The sequence below is a fragment of the Temnothorax americanus genome, unplaced genomic scaffold (genome assembly GCF_048541705.1).
Source record: "Temnothorax americanus isolate GAGA-0224 unplaced genomic scaffold, ASM4854170v1 Scaffold11, whole genome shotgun sequence".
Lineage (NCBI taxonomy): Eukaryota > Metazoa > Arthropoda > Insecta > Hymenoptera > Formicidae > Temnothorax > Temnothorax americanus.
In genome coordinates, this window is record NW_027509242.1 from 2871645 (window position 1) to 2899379 (window position 27735).

The 27735-nt window shown below is 46.9% G+C and overlaps 1 protein-coding gene across 1 annotated transcript in view; it reads right to left on the reverse strand.

The window, feature by feature from the left end:
• Nucleotides 1–132: 132 nt before the first annotated feature.
• Snf4agamma (SNF4/AMP-activated protein kinase gamma subunit) overlaps nt 133–27735 on the reverse strand; it is a 48759-nt gene continuing 21156 nt past the window's right edge. Inside the window, exons 8-16 of the mRNA XM_077423902.1 lie at nt 13734–13867; nt 8653–8701; nt 4573–4710; nt 4342–4494; nt 4017–4195; nt 3733–3936; nt 3500–3646; nt 3321–3414; nt 133–3028 (exon numbers count right to left, since the gene is read on the reverse strand). Of these exons, the coding sequence (XP_077280028.1) occupies nt 2724–3028; nt 3321–3414; nt 3500–3646; nt 3733–3936; nt 4017–4195; nt 4342–4494; nt 4573–4710; nt 8653–8701; nt 13734–13867 (1403 nt within the window). The 3' untranslated portion in view covers nt 133–2723. The remainder of the gene's footprint in view (nt 3029–3320; nt 3415–3499; nt 3647–3732; nt 3937–4016; nt 4196–4341; nt 4495–4572; nt 4711–8652; nt 8702–13733; nt 13868–27735) is intronic.

The following is a 27735-nucleotide window of genomic DNA, read 5'->3' on the forward strand; positions in this document are numbered from 1 at the left end:
TCACAGTATAATTTTTTTTACTCGACAAGCTGTTCTCTCGTTTTAAATATTGAAAAAGGGACAACAAAGGTGTGAAGGGGTAATAGGGGTAGTACGCTAACGGCGCTCTGTTATGACTACGCGTAATGCATATGCATTTATATTATTTATTGTACAGTTTATTTATCATTTTTAATACCGCATCTCGACAGAGCTTGTATTTTGGTTCAGCGCGCACAGAATTCAATCGCTCATCTCCCCTCTCAAACTCGTCTCTCTAATACTATGTAGAACGAAGAGAGAAGCTAAATATAATTCTTCGACAATCTCTACTGTGCTCTCAACAAGTAACAAGTTATGTCGAAGCCAAGTGCGCGGTACACGCTGCGGTATGTTACAGCGTAATCTTTAGTATCTTTAAGTAGAAGAGAGTGGAACGTGGCAACTCGCAACGATTGCAACGCATTTTGTACTAAAAAGAAAAAAAACAACGCGCTCGCGCGCCTACAGCACATTAAATAGTACTTTTCAGCTGTACAAAAATCTTCGTCCACGCTACGCCTCCCGTTAATTAATACTAAATGTTTAGCTTTGTCTTGTCCCGACTGCGCTTACATCTCAGATAGTATATTTATCTACGCGTATTCCAATGAACGTATCTAGGAATACATTTGCTACATTTACAGGCACTATTCCCTTCAAAATCGAGTAATTACCGTCACCTGCGTTTCTACGTGAAAAGAAACTGCGCGTCAAACGTTTCGAATTTATACTCCAACTGAAAGCCAATTTACGTAACTCTAAGTAAAACTTTTCTGGTTGATACTCATCCTCAACAACTTGATTACGTGGAATCGCTTTGGAAAAATATCTCGAGTCGTAATTTTACAGGAATGTTTCGATCCATTAAAAGGAACTTCCTTTTTAGTGTAAAACGATGCTATACAAATTCCCTCTCAAAACTCCATCATATTATATATATATATATATATATATATATATATATATATATATATAATTTGCGTTACCTTCACAATACGACGCGAGTAATAATTGCAATTGGATTTATACAATAATACGCATTTTCGCTTGCTATCTCTACACACAGAGAACTCGACGTACTTGCCAATGAAAGTAAAATCAATGTTATACGTACCGTGGATAAAGCAATTAATCGCTCGAAGTATTTTTGTTCAATAAGTCATCAGTATTCTCTTGAGACGGTTCGCGATACAATTATAAAATCTTATTTCGGTATCAATGGATGCTATATCCATCCGCGTATCGTCAGTGAGAATTATACAATGTATAGAATTAAGAATTTGGTCAGATATCACATTAAAACTCGAGTATTTTTATCCGATTTACCGAATAATCTTAATAATCGAGTATATCACTTCGATTCTTTCAATTTCAACTTGTTATTACGGACACAAATATAGAAGAATTTTGTGTGCGTGTCTCTCGTAAATATTCACGAAAAACTATAGTCGTATCGTAATAGAAAATTATTTTAGTGAATTACTTTAGTATGGGGAATACGATCCTGTCTTATTGTTTCAAGAGAGAGTTTTGTGAATGTTATGATCTTTTGGTATAAAAGCCAAAAAGGTTGAAGCTTTTTGTACAGAGCGTCGCTTTACTCTTCGACATTTGCGTGACTCTGACGATACATTGAAAATGATATATCAAAAAGAGGACAGAAGAGAGGCAATCCTTCGGGTGTTACAGATATAATCCGAAATAATTTGTGCTTTAACAATACGTGTTAACAATATACAGGTTAACAATATACAGGTTGATATACTCGATGATGTCATTTCTACATAAAACTTAAAAGCACCATGTCCATTCACGTATAGAGTGGTGTTAAAATGGATCTACTTATTATGCAAGATCAATAATTAAAATTAGGTATCTCTAATGCATTTTTCCGGTAGAAATAAAAGAAAAAAAAGCGGTTTTCACAAATGAGTATGTAAGATCTCAAAAAGACGTTTAATTAGATCGGTGACGTATAATGCGTTCAGAAAAAAAACGTGAAAGGCCTCACGCGTACAAGAACAGGCGTTCGTTTTTGTCGATCGCGGAATACTCGATAACTATTTTTTTTTTAACCTCATATATCCTAATTATACACAAGATCAAAACGAATATCTACGTTCTCCATTTCACAAAGGGTGAATAACACAATTTGCACAAAGAATAATATAATCATGATTAAGTTGCGACTTTTTTACCTCCAAGACTTTGTCGTACCTCTAAAACTCGGTTCTTTCAAAATTCATTCTTTCTTTCTCATTGCTCGATTGTAGAAGGGCGCGGAGAATCGCAATTCTGAGCAAATAATGGCGCAGCTACCTACGGTTCTTGGCAAAAAGCTAATGTGTAGCATGTCTGTGTAGCATTTGTACCATAAAAAATTAAGCTTAAGTGATTTTATACACTATACAGAGCATCGTGTTTGTTATTATATCATAACGTCGCGTTTAGCGAATTCCTCCGTTACGCTATCGCGCCACGTCTAACTTCTCCGATAAAAACGGGCATCTCGTATCTCCCCTGCCCTCCCTCTTCCATGGTGCGTGCCACCGATCAACTTGCGTACACGCGAAGAACCGCAAGCGATAACAAAGGATGTACAAATATGCAGTCGTTATTCGTTCGCCGCTGCGATTAAAAGCGACGTCAATTCAGTTCGAAGTTCTAATCCGTGCGTGGCGGCACGTGAAAACGGCGACGTCTCATTCCCCGCCCGAGACGCCCGAGACACAAATGTTTATCACGTCCCGCCACGTCGCCTCTTGAGTCTGATTCACTAGCGTCGACTGAGGTTCCGAGATGTCCGACGTAACTGGGCTTAGCGGTGGACTAGGTGTCGCCGGCGCTTCCTCGGACTGATTGCGATCCGTCGCCTCCGCGGCGTCCTGCTCGGTTTCGCCGTCGGCGAGCGACGTTTCCGATTGCGCGGAGCTGGGAGCCTTCGACAGCAGAGAATCTTGTGCTCGCAACGATATAGAACTACCTTTATTGCTACTGCCATCCTCACCTAAAACCAACGAGCAGAGACATTAATGTGATGGTCCACGAAAAAGATGTTTTTGCTCCAGAAATTGAAACGTGTGCCGTATTTTACTACACCAAGATTAAAGCATTTGATTTTACTATAAGAATAACGTTACACACTTTACAAAGAAAACTGTTACAAAAAAACCTATAAAGTTGCAACGTAAAAAGGTAGAAAATAAACTTCTTAATACGACGTATTTTAAAAGTTAATTGTAAGTGAACCGAAGGTAATTAGTTATCAATCGAGAATGTTAAAAAATGGTTTTACTTACCACAAGGCCTAAGAACGAGGTAGAAGAGCAGATCGGATAGGGATATTATACCGATCACTTTATCATCATCGTCGATCACTACTAGCCTATGAACCTAAAAATATACAAGACAATAATATATCAATTCCACTTTCGTAGACAGGAAGATTATGCTCAATTTAGAGAAATTATCTCCCTACCTCCGCTCTGACAATCCTTTCCATTATAGTGAACAAGGTCTCATCTAATTTGCAACTCTGAACGCCTTCGAACCATTCATTGCGGTGTTCATTTGCTTCGCGCAGTGAAACGTCTAGATTATTGTATGTTTTTTCCGCCGCCAAGTTCTGAAAAAGCAATATATTTAAACGTTAGCGCGCGTAACATACACTAACATCTCTTTGCGGGGCAATTTGAAAAAAATGTTACTTACAATGACATCAAACTTTGAATAGATGTTCACTAACTTTCCCTCGGAGTCGACAATCGGCAATGCCGACACTCTCCTTTCCACGAATTTTTTCAGCGCTAAAATTATGCTAGTTTCCTCCGTAGCTGTTTCTATATTCTCAAAAGTGCCTATCCTCAACTCTCTCAGCGTTTTGTTGGTGAAAGATGGTTTCGGTAACTCGTGAATCTGTCAAATCGCAATTAGATTAAAATAGATTCGCGCCAGTGGACTGCCATTTATTCAGATAGAGAGATACGCATACTCACATATAGGAAAAGAAACCTAAGTATTCGCTTATGCGTCAAGATATAAAGGACGTTTCCGGTATCGAGATCTATCACAGGCAATCGGTGGATTCTGTTTTGTATTAAGGTCCTGATAGCCTCGTACAGCGACGCATCCGGCCCGATGCTTACAAGAGGGTTGACTTGATCCTTCAGGACTTCTGGAAATCAATAATTTCTTAGACGTAATTCCCCTCGGTAAGTAACGGTAAGACTCCTATTGTTACGTATCCGGTGGACGGGCTACATTTTAATTATTCTATTCGCGCGCGGCAATAAGCCGCGAAGATGAAAAAGGGGTACTTACTTCTCCACGTATCTAGTTCGTGCTCTTCTAATTCGTCCATTGTCACCAACGGACTGGTATAATACATCTGCAGTATCTTTATGAAATCCGTTATAGTCAGCATGCCAACAAACTGTTGCCGAGAACTGTCCCACAACGGAGCGGCCCTCACCCCTGAAAGATATCACGTTCGTTATTATCAAGCGCCGCTTCTTACACGGATGTCTTGCAATCGGGCGAAAACGAACTTACCATTATAGACGAGAGCGAAGAAGGCCTTTTTAACAAGTAGATGAGTGTCAAAGACGACCAACTTGGCGCTGGTCGGTATTAGGTCGTAGCATTTGTGAAACTTGAAGAACTTGACGAAGATCTGCGACTCGTCCTCCTCTGAAAGCCCAAACAGTTCGCAGTAGAGAAGAGCTTTCTGATTTCGGCGAAGCATTTTCGCGTGAAAATCTCGGGGGTGCGGCTGTTAAAACTTATACGCGATGAACTTCGTATCAAACGCACATAATTTATGTTATCCCGACGCTCGCATTACACGCGAATGTTTAATCAATAACCGACAAGTTGTCCGTCACTAACAAGTTGAGAGTTTCACAGCAATTACGAGATATGAGCACATATGAGGAAACAGCGTCGTCACTCGGTGGTTTTTATATTTAAAATCGAGTAATAAATTAATAATAGCTGTTTAATCACTGGCGGACAAAGTTATTATTTTTCTATATTTTATATTTAACATTGTAAGTTAGAGAACCACCAGATTTTTATAGCAAAACCACTTTTGTCAGGTAATGTTCATTTGAAGCAAATGCCAATTCTGCTGAAATTCTTTTAATACGCATTTTCCTTTGACAATATAATGTGGATTTCAATGACCTAATTTGGAGTTCGGGCGGGTTAACGATATTACATAACGCAGTAATGGAACTTGATTGAATAATCGATAAATTGCGATTGAGCATCTCGGAAGCTTGTACATCCGGGGAGAAGCTATATCCGTAAAATATCGTCGATATACTCATACTTTAAAATGCACACAATAGATAAAGGACTGCGATATTGTAAACAGATAAGAGACATATTGTTGCCTGGTTTCGCTAGAAGCGACGAGTAACATCACAGAGAAAATAATGATGAAAAATTGCATCAGAAGAACAATAACAGAATTACAGCGATGTATCGCCTCCCATTAGCTACGTGACGTGATTTAAAAAAAAGGAGTTTTCAGTTTCCAAGAATTGAATTGTACGCAAAATGAAGATAAAATAAGCACGTTATTTAAATCGATATAACTAACAGGAATTAATAACTCGATATTTCAATTACCGAGAAAAGAATCGAGAGAAGAAGGAAACTAATCGGGCTAGGGCGTAGTTCTTTTTTTATACGCCATCAAGGAAGGCATGTCGAGAAATTGTAAAATCTATACAATTAACAGGAATTAATAACTCGGTGTTTCAATTACCGAGAAGAGAATCGAGAGAAGAAGGAAACTATCGAGTTAGGGCGTAGTTCTTTTTCATACGTCATCAAGGAAACGATGTCGAGAAAAACTGTGAACGAGATACGGGCGCGACAACAACGACGGGTTTCACATTTACACAGCGGTCACTCGATTCTTTCGGGGATTGCGCAGATGTTGGCGTCCGCGATCTGGCCGTTAGACAGACCAGGGAACACGACTACGGCACGACTGATCGGAGGCGAAGAAGAACGCGGCGGAGTCACGAAGCACACAGCTGGCGGCTGGCGGCTCGAGCGAGTTGAAAGTGCCCATCGGGTTTGCATGTGTTTATGCGTCGTTGCACGTACGTGCATCCGGTGCACGGAACAAATGCACCAACCGCTAGAAACCACGCGGCCTCTCTTTCCCGTAGCGCGGAGGTTGCACAACGCGCGCATACAAAGGTGTGGAAAGATCGTATTGCCGAGATGATCCGTCGGGAAATCATACCGCGCGTCTCCTACTATGCGTTCCGTCAAGTTTATTCCGCTCGCTTTCGTTATGGGAAACGCTCCGATAGAGTACATAGGACGCCTGTCACCACAGCGAAGTCGATCGAATCCCTGACCTAGAACTGAGATACAATATTGACATTCGTTTCCGCGACTGGTGATCTTGACTGGTGATTTAAATTAACTTGAAAAAAGTGGAACGCAAGAGAACGACGTAACACTTAATCGATTGCGTTTCGTAAACATAGTATTCCCGTCCCGGCGCGGCGCTCTCGACAACTCGCTAACGATCGCATTTTACGTCGCGGTCTACCTTTGGAGAGGATCCAAGCGAGCTCGTCCTCGAGGGGCGGATTCTCCACCTCGAATTCCTTGATGAGATCCTTCGAGTACACGGGATCATCGTCCTGGCTCCACCAGGCCGCCGCGACCTGCCTTAAAGCGGCGCGAACACTTTCGGAATCCGAGTAGTAGTGCAAGGCTAGCATTATTTAACATCGCCGGTGTCGGAGCTTCCGACGATGAGTAACACCTGTCCCGCGCGAATCAACGAATCGCCCGGAATACTCGCGACTGACGCATCCTAATTTCCGGGGATTTCGGGACGTTTCCTCGACAGTGGCTCTTCATTCCGAAAGAAACGCGTACGCCGCTCAAGTTACTCATCCTTCAGCCTCGCAGGTGTAATCGTGACGTCAACCGACACGAAAGGAGCTCTGGGGCATCTTCTTAATTTATCAATTAAATCGCCTCGCGACTCTCGGCGTCCGTTTCACCGATCGTCTCTCCCATCACCAGAATCCCCCTCTCGTGACCTCATCGAACGACGAATCTCCGGCCTCTTTGTCACTCTCTCCACGCAGATTTCCCGCGAATCGACAGCCTCGTCACTGGCGAACACCACGACTGCCCAGTCGATCCATCGTCAACGGCTCGTACCGGCTGTCTCTCTTTCGCTCTCGCGCTGCTTTCTGCTTCCTCCTCGTCGTCGTCCGTCGTCAACCATCGTGCCAAGAATAACCGTCGCTGGTGCGCCTTGCCAAAAGAGCGCAGCCAAGTTTCGCATCGCTTCTTTTCGTCAGGACGTTTGCTTTTTTTTTTCTTAAATAATCGAATTTTGCGACGTAAACAACACCTAAAGATGGCCTAATAACAATGCTCATTGTTCATAGCTGCGTCAACTAAAACGAGCAATCTGCTCGATCGATGAGCCTGATCACGCGTATTCCTTTCATATCGAAACCTAACTCGTTACCGCTGCCCTTTCGAATTTTATTTCCCTTTCAGACCAGCACGTGCCTACACGTGCGCTCACGAACGAGACATTTAATCTTGAGATTACAGTCGAGGTTTCCAATCGAACGGGTTCGCGTGGATATAGGTAGGAATCGTGCCGCGGACCCGTATAATCCGTAGTGTCGACAGAATTCGACGCCGAGAGAGTCCACCGCACGTAATAATAAACTTATCGAACCTAGCGGTCTGCCCCATGACCTAGACCTAGATAGGACGAGCATGCCAGTGCGACGTAGAATGCGAGCGCGCCGTACATACGACGAAGTGGACGCTGTATCGCGAGTCCCTCCCTCCTCGCTCTCAACGCCAGCTGGCCTCCCGGGAGCTCATCGATCGCCACCATGCTACGCTAGGACACGCCGGAAGACCTAGTACCACGATTTCGAAGGGGAAAGCCATACGAGGCTCGGGAAACACGTGGAGAGTTTCCGCTCGCTTATACATCGCAACGTGGGTCGTATCTTTCATTAAAACGCAAACGCTCCCTATTCAACATTCGATCTTAATCGAGTTGTCAATGATGGCATTACATCCGATAGATGTGGACTTTACGATCGTATTATGATCCTTTAATTAAACTCAAGAAGAGGAACGAGATGATACAGGAAATACGCGCGCTCCGAAGACCCTCGATAGTTTCTCTCGCAGCGAGAAATTGACTTCTTGAAATCCAGTAGAGTCTTTGATCGACGTTATATTTATAACAGCGTCGAGCGTTTGATGCTAAATCGATTCCTCCGATAAAAGGAAATTTCTCTTCTTGGCACGCAGACATCCACGCAGATACACATGGCAGTCTCTATTCACGTAACATTCAACCTTTCGAGATCAATATAATCTGAATTAACGTTTTAATTACTCGCGAATGCGAGGGCCTATAATTTAAGTCGTTTAAGAGCTTGCTTGTTCGGTTGATTAGCATTCAGGTTCGGCTATTCGAGTGGATTTTCATCCGGTCGACCGGATCCGACTTACACGAGTTGCGAGTAAAAGCGCTCTAATCTCGTCTCGAGGGATTTCCAAAAGATATATCGATTACGAAAGAAATGAGTGTCGCAAAACAGAACTCACCAAGATCGGACAGTGAGACTTTCTCCAGGAAGGGATCCACCACCGGCAGCTGCAAATTAGAGAAAGAAATTAGTCAAGTTACGTGCCGAACGCAGTCGTCGAGATCGTATCGCTATACAAATGACGACTATTTATATACGGAAAAAAAGATCTGCTCGTTAAGCATACAAAATTATATTGCCGCTAAAAGTCACAGTGGTTTCTCGAAGCCGATCTCTCTTCCTTAATCTCAAACAGAGCGTAAAAAGACACGCGTGGCGAAGTTAATATTTTTTTTTTTTTATGTTCTTTTGGGAAGCTCTTTTAGTCGCGCAGAAATCCATCATTCCCCTCCTTCTTTCATCTCGCTTTTTCGAGGATTTACGGAGCATTTACGGAGCACTTATGGAAGATTACGGAGGCTCAGAGAGATCTTGGCCGCGAGAAGGAAAAGGAGAAGGAAATACCAGGGTCCGTTTCAGCAGGGACCTCGGGCTGAAGGTGTGCCGCCTCTTGATCCTCGTGTACCAGCTCGCGAGGACTCCGGAGCTCGTGGCCTGCGCCACGTCCGAGCTCTCGGCGATACTTCCGGTCGGCTCGCTCGTTTGACGTCGGAACAACATCTCGCGGGTCGATTAAAAAACGCGGCTATCCTAAACGAACCCGTCCGCTCCTCGAGGACTCCTACGGGAGGAGGGAATCTCTCCGTCTCGACGCGGAGAGACTCGCTGCGCGTACGGCGTTCAAAGTCTATCGATCACAGCTCGATCCACGTATATCCCCATCCTCGACCTCGACCTCGAACCTCGTCCTTGCCCCCGTCGTCGTCGCGCGTCCTTCCGGTCCGAGATCCCCGAGATCCGAGAGAGCGGCGCGAAACTCGACGACGATCGAGCCGCGACTCAACGCAGCTCGCGGCTGCTGGATCTCGCGTGTACGCGACGGTGTTTACGTCGTCGCGACGACGAGCGAAGGCACGGCGTTAACACGTTCTCGCTTAACACCTCCGCCGGTGTTACCCGCGAGCGCGCTATCCGGGATATTTTCGACGGTGGCATAACTCTTTCGCGCCGGCCGCGGCGGCGACGGCTGCAGGATGAAGCGGGCGTGCCGGCTAATTGCGCTGCAAGCCTGCCAAGAATTCGCGACTCTGTCAACAGACCGAGGCTCCCGATAGTGCGCGGCAAACGCGTTTGCCGCGCACACGACCGGAGTCGGGATGACGTAACGCAATTTGGCGTTAATAACACATTCCCACCGAGAGATCCGCGCTCTTTTTTTCCCCACTTTTCGCGAGCGGATCGATCGAACACCGATGTCTCCGTTCGTCTTCCGCTGTCTCGGTCGACGACGGAGACTCGAGGGGGATTAATCTCGCGCGTGCTGCGATTTATTAAACGGGATATATCGCGCGCGCGCGCGCGCGTGTGAGAAGAGAGGAGACGATGAAAGAAATTTACGAGGATCTATCTACGTGTTGTTCGCCGCAAGGACACTACCGGGTTTTAAATTGCTGGCAGGGTTGACAGCACTACCGCGCGGCCCACGCGATTTTATTAAACGCCACGCGAGTATCTCGAGGAAAAATGACGGCGACGACGACGGCGGCGGCGGGGTGCGGATTTGTTGTGGATCACCGGCTCGAGAGAGAGAGAGAAAGAGAGAGAGAGAGAACCCCGCTTTTTTTTCCTCCCCGTGGCTGCAGGGTCGTCTTTTTTCAACTTTGTACGACCGGGCTTATTCGATCCGCGCCAAGAATAGTAGAACGATAGATAGCGCGACACCCGTAACAAGCGTAATAAACAAACGTGCTATAAAGGAGGCGCCAAGCACCTCTCTCTTTCCCTCTCTCTCTCTCTCTCTCTCTCTTTCTCTCTTCACGCGAGCTATATTTATTACATCATCAATAAGATCTGGCGTTTGACCGAGCGAGCGGAGTTAATTCGTAGGAGAGAGAGAAAAAAGAGAAAGAAACGAAAATCGAAAAACGAAACCGCGTGAAACCGATTCGCATGCCTGAGAGCACTTTTTGCCCTTTTTCCTCGTCGTCGGTCACTCGAGATTAATTCAACGGCGCGGTCTCCGGCCTCGGCGAGCGAGGAACAACGAGAGAAACAGCCGACGGGGCTCTTCACCGACGTGGCTTGTTATCGTTATGGGCGTGTAACGGAATTTTTTTGCAATAACGAGCGTAGGCGCGCGCGCGCGCGCGCGCGACGAAGTTTCGATACACGCGGGACGTCCGCAAGGCCGCCGCGGGAGATAAAAAAGTACTCGCGTGCGTCACGCACGCACGCGAGACGGAAGGAGGGGGAGGACCAACAACGAGCGCAACTCGCGATGCGGCAACCGGCAACTTGTTGACGCGGCTCGTCTTCTCGCGGGGGCGGAAACCGCGGCCGTCGGCCGTCGCTCTTCCGCAAAACGCGGCGCGCAGCGGTTTGAGCGCGCGAATTATGTAAATCCGGACGCCCACGCGAGAATTCGCGCGTCGTCGCGACTCCCGCGCGCGATCGCCAAGAAACGACGAAAAGAAGCCAAGAAATTCGGAAATGTTTGCGAGATCCTCGACGCGGATTATCGAAACCTCTCCGTCCACCGTGCACGATCCGCGAGATACGCTCGCTAAATATTATTTCGGTGAAGCGGCCTCTCTCCCTCCCGCGTCGATAAAGATTACGCGCGCCGAGCCCAAGACGCAAGATTAGTTATCTGAAACGCAGACCAAACGGGCAGGGATCGCCGCGTGTATAATATTTATACATTTAAAACGCGTTTGCTCGCCAGATGTGGGCGAAGGGTCGAATTACTTGAGATTTAGGAAACGAATGCGGGCGTCAATTATCTCCGAGCAAGCTCTCCGTTTGTTTCTCGCGCGTTGGGAGGCGGCTGGCGGCGTCCAATTATTCGGGGTAAACGGGGGGGGGGGGGGCCGCGGCATATCTAAATATAAATTCCGAATCGCAATTGTTTGCAAACAGTCCGACCCCGCGCCGGCTTTCCGTGGACCGCGGGGATCGGGGGATACCGCGATTGCTCTCTCTCTTCGCGCACCGGGACGATCTCTCGATGCCTCTCGTTGACACGCGCGCACGTCGATCAAGGGCGCGAAGAGACGCGCCAGAGTCGCAGTCGCGTCCCGCGATAATTATGACGCAATAAAAACTCCTTGTTCCGCGTACGACACGGAAAACCAGTTTTTCCCACTCCTCGCGGCGCCGAGAGTCCAGAGACTCCGAGACGAAGCGTCGTAAAAGTCAGCGGCCACGCCGCGCCGGTTATCTCGCGACTATTTTGACAATCGCGCCGCCCCGCCCCGCCCCGCCGTCGCACCGCCCGCCTGGCCGTGAAGAGTGGGTGCGAGGGTACGCGGGTCAGGGTCAGGGCGCGAAGGGACTCAAGGGACGACCCGTTCCGAAACGGAGCGCGGCGCGTTCGCGCTGATCGCTGCGCTCCACGCGCGCGCACGTTATTTTATTCCTAGCAACAAGTGTTCGCGCCGCGTTGCTCGTCGACCCGAGGGGATCCGCCGGAGATCGAACTACGTCGTTGCGTCGCCCCGAAAAGTCTCTCCCGCCGCCCGAAATCCCGTATACTAACCCGTCGGTCGGACAGTCGACGGTCGCGTGGAGAATTTGTCGAAACGTTGCGTTTCCCGTCCGAGGCACGCGACGACGAGCACAGCACGTTCACGCTCACGCCCGCTCGGAGATAGCAATTAATCGGTCGCACCCCAGAAACGCGCGGCGTTAATCGAGCGCTATCGGCGCCAGAGAGAAAGAGGACCACTCTCGAAAAAATTTCACCGAGACGGAAGAGCTATCGGCGCCCCAGGTGACGGCCGCGAAATTGGACCGACTGGAATCCCCGACGACGGACGTGGTTGACGTTCGTCGTCCTCGATAACGGTAACCGGCGAAGCCGATCGCGAGATCCCGTCCGGTCGGAGACGGCGAGGATTCCTCGAAGGGGAGAGGCGCGGAGGCGCGAGATCGCGGAAACTTGACGGCCCGCGTCTTCGACTTCCCCGACGCCAGCTCGGTAGCTCGTGCTCAACTGGATCACGGTGATCGCACCGCACCGTCCAGGCCGGCGCCCGACGACGGCCTCGCGACACGCGTTGCGCGTTATGAAATTTACGGCGCATCGCTTATGTGCGCGCCGCGCCGCGCCGCGCGGACGCGAGACGCGAGACGCCTCCTCGGGCGCCGTTTCATTAAATTCGCCGCGCGTTATATCCAGTCCTGTATTTTAAGTACCCCCTCGTGGGCAGGGAGAAGGCCGGGGCGGGCGGGAAGGGAGCGTCTCCTCGGAGACGAAGTTTCCCGCGGGACGCCGAGTCCGCGAGAATCCCGAGATCGCGGCGACGTTCGAGCGTGTTCGAGCGCGCGTCTCTGTCGCGGCGGCCATCGAGATAAGAAGACGTCGATAAGCGCTCAAATATGTACTTAGCGCGTGCAACGGGAAGGTATAAATGTAAACGGAAGAAACGAGGGGGGAGAGAGAGAGAGAGAGAGAGAACTCGTGGCTTCGCGAAACAACGTCGCGTCCGGCAGCGGCGAGATGCTTCTTTTTTTATTTACGACCGGTTACGAGAGAGAATAAACGTGTGCTGGATATGTAATATTTATCCCGAACGATATTACTCCTCTCTATCGGGATAATCTTGATAGAGATGTTACGCGAGAGAGAGAGAGAATCTTCCTCGGAATGTCGATTATGTGCGTAATCTAAGTTGCAGATATATTACGAGATACCGTTCGATCGCGCCAGAATTGTCGGGGGCTTCTCGAGGAATAGATAAGGCCTGAGAGACACCGAGGGCGGGAGAAGCGGCGAGATGTGTGCCGTGGATAAATTATTAACGTACGGCAAATTTATCGCAGCGCTCCGGTTTATCGTCGGCAGGGGGTTCCCTTATCGACGCCACCGAATCTCACAATGGACTTTTGTCTCGGTAAGGCAGGTCGCGAACCGACATTACAAACATAATAAAGAAATATATATTTATAGCACTGCGACTTCTAGCGCCAAATATAATAATGTACCAATTCGAACAGCCGCTTCGCGATCGATTGGCGACAAGGGGGCGATCAACTTACCCCCCGCGCATCCCTGAAGAGTATGGCAGCGTGAACCGGATCCAGGCAAGCGTCGGACGCTCGGTGAGGTATCGCGGGTGTCCCGAGGGATAATCTCCGTGCCGTAGGATCCAATGAACTTCTTCTGTGCGCTCCTGAAACAAACGGATTGTGCGTAGTCGATTGACGATGGAAACGAAAAGAAATTTCGGGGAAAGATAACGGGAAAGATAACAAAGACGTTGCAGACGCATCGATATGCGCGTACAAATAGGAGTCTTCGGTCGATTATTCTTGTCACTCTAATCGTGATTAATATATAAATATATGTAAGTTTTGAGAAAATAGGATTTAGGGCCGGTTGTTCCAACCTGTTGGTAAGAGCTAACCAATAGTTACAAATCATATGTCTATCTTTGTCCAATGTAAAGGATAAACAGACATATATACGATTTAACTATTAGGTAGTTTACCAAGAGGTTGAAACAATCGGCCCTTAACCCTTAAATGCCACACCTCTCAAGAATCTCGTAAATGACACATTGTTAAAATTTCACGTTCAACATAGCATAAAAAATTAAGTAACCATCATCAATGGGAGCACGAGCTCCATTTTTGGGGGGAACATTTGAAAATATATCGATGCAAAGGGTCTGGGGTCCGCTGGACCCCGGGTGGCATTCAAGGGTTAAAGTTTATTATTTCTATGAAAATTTCCAATAAGATTTTCTAAACATTTATATATTTCGTTTATATTTTAGGAGCACTAATGCACACAGAGACCCTTTACCGTTATACAATTTAAGCTCCTGGTATATATTGGAAAAAAGTATTGATACCACTTTGACAAAAAGTATTAATGCCACTTTAACTGGGGATACGATTCTTTACCTCTGAAGTACGAACATATTGAATCGCAGAAACCAAAGCGGAAATTTATTTATTTGTTGCCTTTTGCCCTGAGTTCCGTAAAGCGGATTTATCTATAGCGCGCATAACGTTTACTATATAGAAAATGCGCGGATTGGTTTCAGCAATTTAATCGTCACTGCGCGTCGGACTTTTACAATGTAAAAGAATATTTTGAAATAGAGATATTTGTTTTTTTTTATATGACTTTCAAAAATAAAACTTATCCCCATCCCCCAGTCATCACAAAAACTTTAAAATGTGGCTTTCTCGGCGAAAGAAGGTTGGAAATCTTTAAGCTAGAGCCATCGAAAAGCGAATGTTTTACTTCTTTACTTATTCGAACTAACAAAATATGCGAAAACGTAAAATATTCACCCTCCAACGAACTCACTTTAATATTTTTAGGTGCAAATTGATGAGAAGAGAAGCAATCTGTAAAAAAAAATATATTATCTGTAAAAATATGTACATAGAAAGAAGAAGGGTAGTTCCCTCGCGAAGTAAAAATATTTGTCCAGCATCGCCGATGCCTAATCGTATCTGTCAACTTTGATTCGATCGACTCTGATCGTATCATTCGTATCGCACGTGCTTCTATCGTAGTAAACAGTTTTAATGGTCGGCGATTAATCCAAACGCCTTAGGTTTCGGTCGTAACGGTCCGTGTAACATTAATAGACAAATTCATCGACGGACGCACGAAATTTGTCATCGCGATTATCACGTAAAACGTGACTCGTTATTTACATTCCGCCCATGTGGTAACGCGACTCGCGTCGTCCGGTGTATCTCTTTACTGGCTGGAAAGGATCTAATATCACAAGCCTCTAATGTCCCGTTTTGAAATTCGTGCGAATTTTCAATCGAGACGATTTCGCGCGATTATTATTCCACTCTCTTCTCTTCGGTTCAATTTCTCATAACCGGGCCGAAGAAAATGATGTAATAACGTATCTGTTTGTGACGAATGTAAATATAACGTAGTGTACGCCGTAGCGACTATTTAATTTATGTAAATGAGACTTATCTGCATTTTATAAGAAAAAAAAAACCAGAAACATCGCTAGAACTGCGTAATCAGTTATTTGTCGGGTTACTATCGAGTTCTGCGTAGAAAAAAAAATTTTCCGCGCGATGTCATCGCGTTTTCTCTCAAAGCGTAATCAACCTGAGGGATCGGTGAACTTGCACATCTTCCCCGTACGTTTGTCAGCGAATGGTCAGTACACTGCAAATCCAAGTGTGTTTTATTCTTACATGTATAAACGTCTAAAACTGACATGCACGAAAGCTCATCTTTTTACATGTTTCTTTATGTGTTAAATTACCCATTTTAATTGTTAATAATACATAATTTTAATTTTCAACATCCTTGCTCGCTAATCTTGTCTCTTTATGTGATTGGTCAATATTTCTCCCGCGTCCGAGATCCCGGGGCGATTTCTAGCACCGTTGAGACGGACGCGTCACGCTTCCGATAAACGTTCGATACCGTTCGTCAAGGACTGATGACGACGAACGTCTCGCGAAATTAGAACGAGATTATTTGACCGCGCCGGAGGGACGATTCGGTCTCGGTCCCGGGGTTTTGGAATTTTGTTTTTCTCTCGGCGAAGGCCGTTTGCGCACGTTTCTACGATTAAATCCGCTTCCTCAGCGCGCGATGTCCGAGCGATATTCGTGCTCTTTATCGGCGGTGTTTATTTCACGGGCGCGTTTCGCGATACGCTCGCTCAGGAACGAGGCGGACGTTAGCCAGATCACGAGTACCGTTCGCGAATAGTTCGAATAGTCGCGACGACAGATTTCGCGAGAGAAGCGTCGACGAGATCGCGTACCATTTAATAAATTAGTTCGCTAATTGGCAAGTTCCTCAGTTTCCCCCTCCGATCCACGGCCTTGGCAGATGAACGACGACGCGAGTTCACGCGGGTTTTCCGCGAGCGGAAAACTTGTGAAAGATCAATTAACGTTGATCAGCCAAGAAAAACACGTCGCATAGTAATAACAGTCCTTAGGCCGGTATTCATAGTCGGATATTGTATTTAAGACCGGCTTAAGCACTTAATCCTACCGACTTAATCTTAAGATGTTATATAAACAATCACAAAGCCGTGTTAGCTTCTTAAGACGTTACTTAAAACGGTCTTAGAATAAGAACGGACGGTATGAATACCGGCCCTTGACGCCCCGTCTGAATAACCGACAAAAAAACCTAGTAATGAGCCATTACACGCTCGTCGCAATTGTCATATGCGGTTACATATAACGCGGTCGGGTCAAGGCATGGCTCACCACCAATAATCACCGAGCTTTATGAAGGCCGGGAGCTTGCGGGATGAAGCGAATCGTTGACTGTGCCAGAAATAGAATCATTTCGAAGATTGCGAGCAAAGAATTGCGAGGAAGACGGGAAGAACAAAAAAAAAAAGGAATTACGTCGCCGACACGAGAACGTCGAGAAGAAAAAGATATGGGTGTGCACCTTTCTTTTTAAAATTGTATATTTACATTCGGTCGCATCGAATATGTCAACGTTTATTTATGTAAAGACGCATAAAAAAGTCCCCACGTCGCGCGATCCAATAAATCCTCTAATTGACATCTCAAGTCCTCGAGTTCTCGCTAATTGTAAGAATATCCGCTACAATGTGTTTAGTATTGCAGTAGCCGATTGATTTACTAGAAGAATAACAGGCACGCCGTTCACCGATCTACGTATTAATAATATAATTATTTCGTTAAATAGTGGCCTATTACGCATCTCACGTCCGTTCCGTAATTTTACGACGTTCCGCGTACATCGTGTCTAAATTGGCGTCGGTATGAAACTGCAATGGCGTACCCGCGGGAGCGTGCGCGTGTAACAGAAACAATATCGTACGCGGACGGTCAATTTAGCGACACGCGAGAGAGAAATTTCCGCACGCGCCCGTAACCGATACGAAAACATATTGCGTAACGCGAAACACAGCCGGAAAATCGAAATGGTACGTATGCTCACGAGAGAGACACGATTATCCACACAACTATCCATTATTTTTAACCCCTCCCTTTTTTCTAGAATTACCAAAGTCAAAATAACTGATCACTTTTTATCGCGCAATTTAGAACGCATTTTTTGACATTTTCCATGATATTGGTCGTAATATTAAATTGGTCAACTCGCTCCCTTCTTTAAAAGATATATAGATAGTACATGTAAATAGACATAATTATACGTTAATCATCAGTAGTAAAAAGTAGTAGTTTTTTTCCCTCTTTTTTTATAGAATTACCAAAATAGTCAAAATGGCTTTAATCATTTTTAATCGCGCAATTCATAACACATTTCTCGAATTTTTTCGTGAATTTTGTTGCAATGTTAAATCGGTCGATTTATTTGCTCTTTTTTTTGAAAAGACACGGATAGTAGGTTTAAATAGTAGAAATAAATATACGTTAATCGTCAACAGTTCTAATGTTAAACGACACGCTACGCAGAAAAAATAACTTATTTCACGTTTGTGTTGTAGCTCTTTTGTTTTTAGTTTTACATACATCGTTAAAAAAATTCATGCCAATAAAGCGCCGGCTACCTCACAATAGTCTCGTAAATGATTTTTGCTGTGTAAAATAATTATATTCGTTCTATTGTACGTAGACGCAACACGCCGCAGGGGAACGGCGCGGTATATTCACCGACGATCGACGAGGCCGAAGTATATAACGCTCGTCGTCGTGGAAATTCGGTCGCGTTCGTTCGCGTTACCTTGCCTGAGTATGCTCTCGTAGATCCTGTAGGTGGTCTCGCAATCGGACTCTTGCAGACCACCGATGGGATGATGCCTGGCACCGCCGTCCAGACTCTGGCTCCTGTTCCTGAAGTCCTCCGCGCGTTTCTTCGGGCTCTCGTGGCTCTCGCTCTGGCGTCTGATGTGTCCCAGCCGCCTGCCGAAATGTCGTATCATCTCCTGTATGCTGTGATGATGATGGTGCTGCTGCTGCTGCTGTTGCTGCTTCTCGTGCTCATTGGTCGGGCTGGGCGAGGTTGGTGACGCTTTACCGGTGCTCGCTGCCCGATGATGAATCTGGTGGTAGTGATGATGATGGTGATGCAGGGGATGACGATGAATGTTGCCGTGGACCGTGTGGTACACGGTCTGCTGATGATTGGACGAGTTCGAGCTGTAGGACGAGGAGCCGTAAGACGAAGAGCCGTAAGAATACGCGGAGCTGACGGAGCCGCGGGACAGTCGCTCGTGCAGATAGAGCCTGCTGTCGTGTTGCTGTTGCTGCTGCTGCTGTTTCTGGTTCAACAGCTCGTGCAGGAACCTCGTGTCCTGATTCCGGATGTCCGACGACGCGGAGGAGGAGGAGATGGTGCTTCTGGTGTCGCCGCCGCCGCCGCCATTGTCGGAGCCGTGATGATGATGGGACAATAGGTGGCTTATTCCGTGCATTTCACGAGACGGACAATGCGCGTGTATCGCGCGAACAATGACTCTGATATCTCCCGTCGCGGAAGCGGCCGCTTCAAGTTCCGGAGCCGTTCATCGACGTCGCGGAACAGGGGGGGAAGAGGGAGGGAACGGAATCTGCGGAAGAACGGCGTCAAGGCGTCAAGTAATTCCCGCGGACGAAGAATGTAACCGCAGTTTGTTACGCGCGGGGGGCAGGAGGAGAAGGGGGCGGGCTGACGAGGGGGGACGACAACATTTCGCCGTTTCATCGATCGTTTTCCTTCAGCGATCCGGGTAGAGCGTAACACCGACCCCTCGCGTATATCGTCCGTTCACATTACGTACACACCACGATCGTTTCCCCACTTCCGCGTAATGATGTAAGCAAATCTCGGCGTTCAGCTTGAAGATTTAACAAGCCGCGCCGAGAATGAAGCAGATGAGAGTGCTACACGTCGTCCGCGTGACATTTGATCTAAACTCCCTCTCTTTCCGTTCAATAATACTTCATATTTATCGCGCGATTGTTTCGCGAACAGAAACCGCAAAACTATTTGCGTGCCCCATTTCACTCGCGAATAACATACCGGGTTGCGAAATGCTTTATTCGCCGACAGTTTTTATTCGCGCGCAAATAAAAGGAACGAATCAATTCCGATATCTCTCACGATAAAATTGTTCTATGAAATTATATAAAAGGAAGGAATAATAATATTTCTCTCTTTAATTCGCCGCGTGTTTACTCGCGAAGCTCGATGCTGCGGGGACTCCTGCGCATACATACTAATGATATATATCTATCTGCGCGTCGAAAATCTGAAGCGGCAACCGTGTATTACGTCAATCGGACCGAGAGAATCTGACAGGAAGAAACAAGAACATCTGATGCCAATTAAATTCTGGCAGAGGGAATAAACTTTTAATAAACTCCGAAAGCACGGAGTTGTCGCAGATGTTTTCGACGGGCGACATTTAGATCTTTATCAGATGTTTCGTCGCAACATTTCAAAAGTGTGACGTTCGTTGAAAATAGCCCGAGTACAACGATAACGATAATTGTCGTAATAACGCAAATTTTCCCGCAATCTCTCTCTCTCTCTCTCTCTTTCTATTTCTCAAGTGTGACTCACTCAACGATTATGTCACGGTAATCGCGTTGCGTAAATGCAGCGTCGATACACAACGACGAAGAAGACATACACGTTCGAGCCCCCGAATTCCCCGAAGAAAAGCCATCAGATGACACGCGGTCGCGTACGCCAGAAGAAAATTAGAACTCAGAAGGAAACGTTTATGACACGAGAGAGGCCGATTGCGTGATTAGCGGAAGCAGTCAGTGCCGGCACCAATTATCAAAGAGCCAGGAACGACTCTTTGCCCGCGTATATCATCGCCGTTAGTATTCGTTATACCGCTGCCAGCCGTGTCAGCGCGCGAGCGTTCCCTCTAGAATTCTATCCCCGGCAATACTTGGAAACGCTTGGAAAAATGTAAAACGTGGCGCATTACGGCAATGCCCCCGATTTCTAGGGCTCGGGTCGCCGAAACGGCGAATTTCGAGGTCGAGGGTGAGGAACTAGGTCGTATCGATCCGCAGGCCAGCCCCCCCCCCCTCACCAGCTGTCGAGAGACGTACAAAGAAATTGTAGCCTCGAACGAGAGCGCGGTGTATATCGACAGCTGAGTCCCGAGTCCAATTAGAACGGAAATTCGCGAGCTGATAAAAAAAACGCGCGCGCGCGCGCGCGCGATCGGTTCCGCTTCGATTGACAAAGTCTCGCGTGCCGGCGGGCGCGTTTGCGTTAAAAGTGATCGAAAACAAAAAGAAGAAAAAATAGATCTCGGCATCAACGTCGCGCAAAATTGCTGACTCGGCGCACGCGCACACACACGCACGTGTGTAAGGGATACCGTCTCGTTTATCTCGTTAAACGGCGACGTTTAATATCGGGTTTTCGCGGGACGCGCGTAAGCGAGACGCGCGGAGCAACGCGGCGAACGCGAAAGAAATACGCGCGAAGCGCCGCGCCGCGCCGTGCTGCAACCTTGACGATAGTTCGGTGTGACTTCCTCAAAACCAATACCCCGGTTACCCGGGACACGTGTCTTCGCGTCGCGTCTACGCTCACGTACGCGTCGTTTGTATGCAAATGCGATGAGTATACTTATAAGTACGCGATTTGAATCGCGAAAAATTTGAAGCAAATTCACGTAGGTACATATCACTCGCACTTTCCTCGAAAACTCTGCCGAGCGTGTGATAAAACGTTTATTATTAACAAAAAATCGAGAAGAGACGTCTCTGATATTTATGACAAACGTCACGGTGACGAAAAGCCGAGAAAAGAACGGATTTTAGAGGAGATCCGTTTCCCCGCGGTCGGTTTACACGCCCGACTTTGATTCAAAATGCGCAAGACTAATAGCGTTTTTAGGCCTGTTCTTTCCAGCTGAACTTCTGCACGGTTCATATTTCCTCTTTTTCTTTTCGCGTTGGAGAGAAAAAAAAAGAAAAGATGAACCGTGCGAGAAGTTGAGCTGAAAAGAACGGTCCTTTTTTTTTTTTCACTGAACAGAACCGAGTGCGCAGTGGAAACTCGTCGAGTTCAGGCGACACCGATGCCGGAGCGCATTGAAAGCGCGAGTTTAGGATTTACACTCCCAACTAAACACGTCCGTTATTCTCAGTGCCATCTCAGCGGCGGTTTTGTGGCGCCTTGTGCCGTTGTATTTGACACCGAATTCTCGCGCTATACGGTGCTTATAAACTCGGCACCAGACTTCCCAAGTGAAACAGCGCGCACTGTTTTCGCGCGCACCGAAACGCCCAGTGAAACACGTTGCCCCCGCGGCGAGTGCGCACTAGTTCGCCCAGTTAAAAAAAAACGCTGTAAGAACGCGTTCGGGAAGCGCGGTATTAGCGCTATTTGCTTACGCTATCCTTGCTTTACACCCGATGAGCGACAAAGAGATAGAATGATGCAACAGCGCTGTAATAGCGCGCTCCCCGAACGCAGCCCAAGTCCAAAATAAAAAAAATGAAAAGCGAGAGGCTCTTGGTATCGCGACCGTACTGTATTATACTTCGCGAAGACCTTGTACGGAAGACCGCGGTGCCTATATCCGTGAATATCTCGGGAATGAAGCGCAGCTATATAATTCAATTTAGCGGAACACCCGTGAAACTTGAACCGACAGATCTCCGCGAGGATTCTTCACCCGCTCGCGCTTCGAGTCCTATACCGAAAATTAAGGATAATTACTCGTTCACCTTAAAAATCTTGTTAAGCGAATCGTTCTGATGTATATTTAATATACGTAAATACTGTCAATACCGTTCCGAACAAAAGCTGCGTTTCAACAGCGACAAATAATCGGTGCGCAATTTTGCAAATTAGAACAGATGCACAAAAATTCACGCGAAAATGATTAACGGCACAGCTGTCGCGGCTCCGAATTCCTTTTTCACCGGTCGATTTATTAACGCGTTAAATATAAATTATTCATGTTTCACCGGTGACGTAATTGTTCCAAGTTCAACAGGAATAGCACGTATGGGTAAATGCTTTTTTTCTTTGCGCGAGAGAACGCGAGAGAATATAGGCACGTTTTCCACGCGCTCTGCTCGCCAACGCGACGCGTCTCCCAGAGATTGGAAACAAAAAATTCTCTTTGCGAGATAATATTTTTTCTGCTTCGCGCGAGATTATTCCAAATGGAACGGCAGCGCTGGTTTTCAAACTGTGCGGCTCTCGTATCCGACACGATCGATTAAAAAATACACGCGGATATACGGGGGATAAATGAAGATTTAATTATTAGCACGTTCGCTTCCCGACGTTTTCCCCGGTAATCGTATGATAATCCGCTGCCGCGCTATCATCCATTACGGCACGTTAAGGAGGCTCTTACCCGGCTGCTCTAATCAATGTTGCAACCGAAAAATTATCATTAATAATTAGTTAATAAAATTATCGGAAAATTAAATAAAAAAATAATGATTTTTACATAGCGTAAGAGTAAGTTGTACGTTCTATTAGTGTAAATATTAAAATTTATACAATAAGTCAGTTGACTACGTCAGTGCCAAAGAGCAGAATAATAACACGCGCGTGTTACAACGTCGTCTGCAGCAGTCCGCAGCTAAGCGAGGTGTAGCCGTGTAGCGTTGTAGCGATTGACGCGATGAAAAGATGGAGCCAAAAGAAAGATATAACGCGAGAACGCTGAGAGGGAAAATGAAAGGAAAATTGTCGAAAATAAAGGTTGTCGATGCGCGAGAGAATAATTATGCCGCTGCCATACAGCGCAGAGAAAAGACACGTGCAAGTGAGGTTAGAAAGAAGAATTAACATTGTTTACTTTTGGATTTTCAAGGTTTGATTGGCAAATGATTGAAACTTATTGTTTACATAGGTACAAAACAATTCTCCGGAATGTTTGCGTGCAGAGGATTAATACAACATTTGAAACTTGGCGCGATTTTGACGCTCGGAAGATCATTCGCCTAACCTGTCGTACGTCATATTAAAACTACAATATCTTTTATAACTCATCGTCAACGCCAAGTTTTCTTCTTATCATTGGAAAGATTATTATTTTAACTACAATTCCTTAGTTTTTTGTTTACCTGGCTCGCAAACTTGCCAAGAAAATACATCACTTCCGGTAAAATAGTTTAGTGTTTACCACACGCCCCGTGTTAAAAATGCGAATTTCAATACTGATATTTTTAAAATTTTTATCGTCAACCTATGCTAGGTTCGCTCTACAACATATAATTTAATTTCATAAAGATCTGTCGTTTTATGATCGAGGTAAGAGCCTCCTTAAACGGTTGAATCACGATCCGCGATTCCACGTGGCGTGCGGATCGCGTCGCGAAAAAACATCGCGTAAAGCCCGTGTCACGCTACGTATCGCGGACGCGGATCGTAATCCAGCCAATTACAGACGAGCGGCTCATCTGGTGATTGGCTGACATCCGATCCGCGTCCGCGATACGTAGCGTGACACGGGGGCTTAACTATACTTCTTTTTTTTTTAGTCGATATCCGATGTAAAGACGAGTAATCGGCCTTCGTCGCGCCGTTTCATTCAGAATCTCTCCCCCCCCCCCAAACATTCGACCTGGACGCGACGTCAAGGCGAGAGGGAACGGATTGATCTCCCCCCGGTCAAAAAATTTACGATACGACCACGCCGCGGTGTTTACTCCGCCGCCGAGCGTTTAAAGCCAACCCGTCTCGGCTGCCGCTCGCCCGTTCGTTCGTCGTCGCCGCGAGCGTTATCGAAGTCTTATCGAGCGCCCGACGATTAAGTATATACGATGGAAATACGCGTCGCGAGAAAAGAGAAAACGGGGGAAAGAGAAGGGAGGAGAGAAACGCGCGCGAAACTTCGGATGGCTCGCGATTTCGCGACGTAACCCTTCTTCTTCTTTTTTTTTTTCCCACACAACGCAAGTATCAATCTTTCGTTCTATCTCTATGTTCTCGAGGTACGCTCTGTAATATTAAAACGGGCTTTATTTAGCTCGTGTCGATTTGTTTCTCGGCAGGCTCGCACGCCGCTCATTTCTCGTCAAACATTCCGCCGGTCGGGACTCCTCCGCGCGGCGTTTCCGGTTCCAAACGTGGAACACGATCGATGCGCGAATCTCTCCCGCCGGAGAGACCGGTTTCTCCTCAAGGCCGACGCGACGCGCCGACGAAGAGAGACCCTCCGGCCTCCGGCCTGTGCATATACCGACCTCGGCACCGACAGAATCAGAGTCACACGCGGCGCACTCGTTCCCCGTATCGTTCCTCGCGCTCCCACGTGAGTGCGAGTGTGCGAGCGCGCGCGCTCACATATCACGCCTCTCTAACACGCAAAAAGGGACGACCTTCCTTTTTCCCCTCGTTCCCTCCCGCGACCTATTTCGCCGACGGCCGAAAGCGGAGGGCCGGGAGAGCTCTCCGGCGACCCTCGTCCCTCTCCCTTCGACCGTTTGAATCCCGTTCCCGAGCGTCGCGGGGACGAATCGCGACGAGGGGGGGGGGGAAGAACGAGCGGGAACGCTCTCGGGAGCAACGTAGTTGCGGGGAGAGGCCTCTTTTTCGTGACTCACGCCGCGCCGTTCCCCGAGCGATAAAAATTCGGCGTTCGGCGATCCGCTTACGTAATACCGCGACGAAAAGAATAGAGGGAAGACAGAGGGGGAGAGAGAAACGCGCGTCGAGAGATGGAGAGAACCGGCGCCGGCGGGCGTAGGTATCTCGCTCTCTCTCTCTCTCTCTCTCTCGCGTTCTCACGACGTCGCCGCTGGTATTCCGAGAATGGACTTTACGCCCGGCTCCGTTTAAGGTGACGATAACCGAGGAGAAGGCGATAAACCGCGAGCCCCGATGTAACGAAGGCGAGGGGGTACTTACGAGAAGACGGGCGCGAATACCGTCCGCTTTGTCTTCGCTTCGGCTCTTTTTATCTCGCTCTCCCTTTCTCACGCGTGCGCAATTTTCCGAAAAAGGGGCGAGAACGACGGACACGTGAGGGTCCGAGAGACAGCGAGGCTCGCCCGCTCCAACCCTTTCGGACGCTTCGGACGCTCTCCCTTCCCTCCCCCGATAGGGGAAATGAGAGGGTGGACGTCGTATCGCACTTCGACGAAGTCGCGTATGCCGCGCGAATGTTAAGCGTGGCCCTGAGTCACCCGAGTGCCCCGTCCTTCGGCGAACGTGGCCGCACTAACCCGCTCACCCACTGACGCACGCAACGCGGGTACGCGGTACGCGGCGCGAGCGACAGGTCGGACTGGCGTGTTTACGTGCGCGGAGTATCGTAGCCGGTAGCCCGTATACTGGCACTGGCCCACTGGCCCGTAGCCGCGCCGCCGCCGCCGCCGCCGCCGCCGCCGCCGTTGTTTATTGTTGTCGCCGCCGACGACGCGATGCCGGCGTGGGGAAGGGGGTAGATACGCGGAGTCGAGCCTTCGAGTCACGTGGTATCGGTCCTCGCGGTGCAAGGTGCAACGCGAGCACGCCGAGAGCCGGCGGTCCTCCGATTTCGAGTCCCGCCGTGCCGCTGTACCGACACCGACAGTACTGACAGAAACGTGAAACGTGCCGACTGGCTCCGCGCCGCGCCCGCGCCGCGCCCGCGCCGCGCCGCGTCGGTGAGAGCATCCTCGCGCCATCGGCGCGAGAAACGGCGAACCTTCGACCGACCGAGCGCGCTTATATGCATAGCAACGCGCGGTTCTGTACCGATGGACGGCTGATTGGATCTTCGCAATTTTTATTAGGATGACTGCTTTCAGTCAAAGAATTACGCGCAACACTCTGTGTGTATATATAAAATATATAATATATATAATATAGAATATTCGTCGCGTAAATGTGTAAGCATTCACGAGATATTTAAATAGACATGAGATTTCAAATATAAAATGTTTAAATGAGCGTACGAGTACGGCAGTTTTCAGTCGAGAGAGACGAGTTGCGCAATTGTACAATGTAGAATACATAAGTTGTAAATGTGTAAGCATCCGTGAGATATTTAAATTATAGATGTAAGATTTTGCAGTATGAGATATTTAAATAAGCAAGATTTATAGTCAATTTTAGATTTTTTTAGATTTTTATATCGTATCGCTAAGTGGATTTTCAGGATTCTTATATCATACATGTATAGCAGACTATTTTCAGTCGAGGAAGAATCGCATTGTTGTAAAATACAATATAGAAGAAACCGGGGCTATACGTGGCTCCAGGGATATGTTGTCCATGTGCTATTTTTTAGTATTCATCTTGAGAGAAACAGTGAATAAAAATCGCGAAATGGTTTTTAGAATTTTAAAGAACCATTTAAAATCTGAAAGAATCATTTCGCGATTTTTTATTCATCGTTCCCCTCAAGATAGTCAACCGTATACCCCTTGAGCCACATAACTCCGTCTCCTACACGTCGTAAATGTATAAGTATATCCACGCGAGATATTTAAATAGATGTAAGATTCGAATATATGAGAGATGTCAAATGTGAACCATAAGATTTACAATCAGTTTTGGATTTTTTAGATTTTTATATCATATATGTATAGTACGACTGCTTTTAGCCAAGGAAAAGCACACGTTTATGGGCCGGTTGTTCCAACCTGTTGGTAAACTACCTAATGGTTAAATGAAATCATATACATATGTCTTTGTTTATCCTTTACATTAGACAAAGACGGACATAGGACTTGTAACTATTAGTTAGCTTGTCAACAGGTTGGAACAACCGGCCCTATTGTATATGGTATGGTAAAAAGCAGAGTGGTGTAAGTCAAATTGTTTTAAATATATTCTCGTGTGCATAGATGCGATCTGTACAATATATAAATCGCATCTATGCGCACACGAGAAAATATTTAAAAAAATTTGACTTACACCACTCTGCTTTTTACCCCTCCATATGTAACGAAATATGTATATAAGCGCGTAAGCATGTCCGCGGGGCATTTAAATAAATGTAAGATTTGCACAATGAATCATAGAACGATATCGAAATATAGACGAAACATTCAAATTGTTATATATAAAATTATATAGAAACACAAAATATCGACATAATTCACACGTCGAACTACCGGCGCGACACGTTCGCGACTAGATGACAGCGTCTGTTCGGAATAAGCGCTTCGCGTG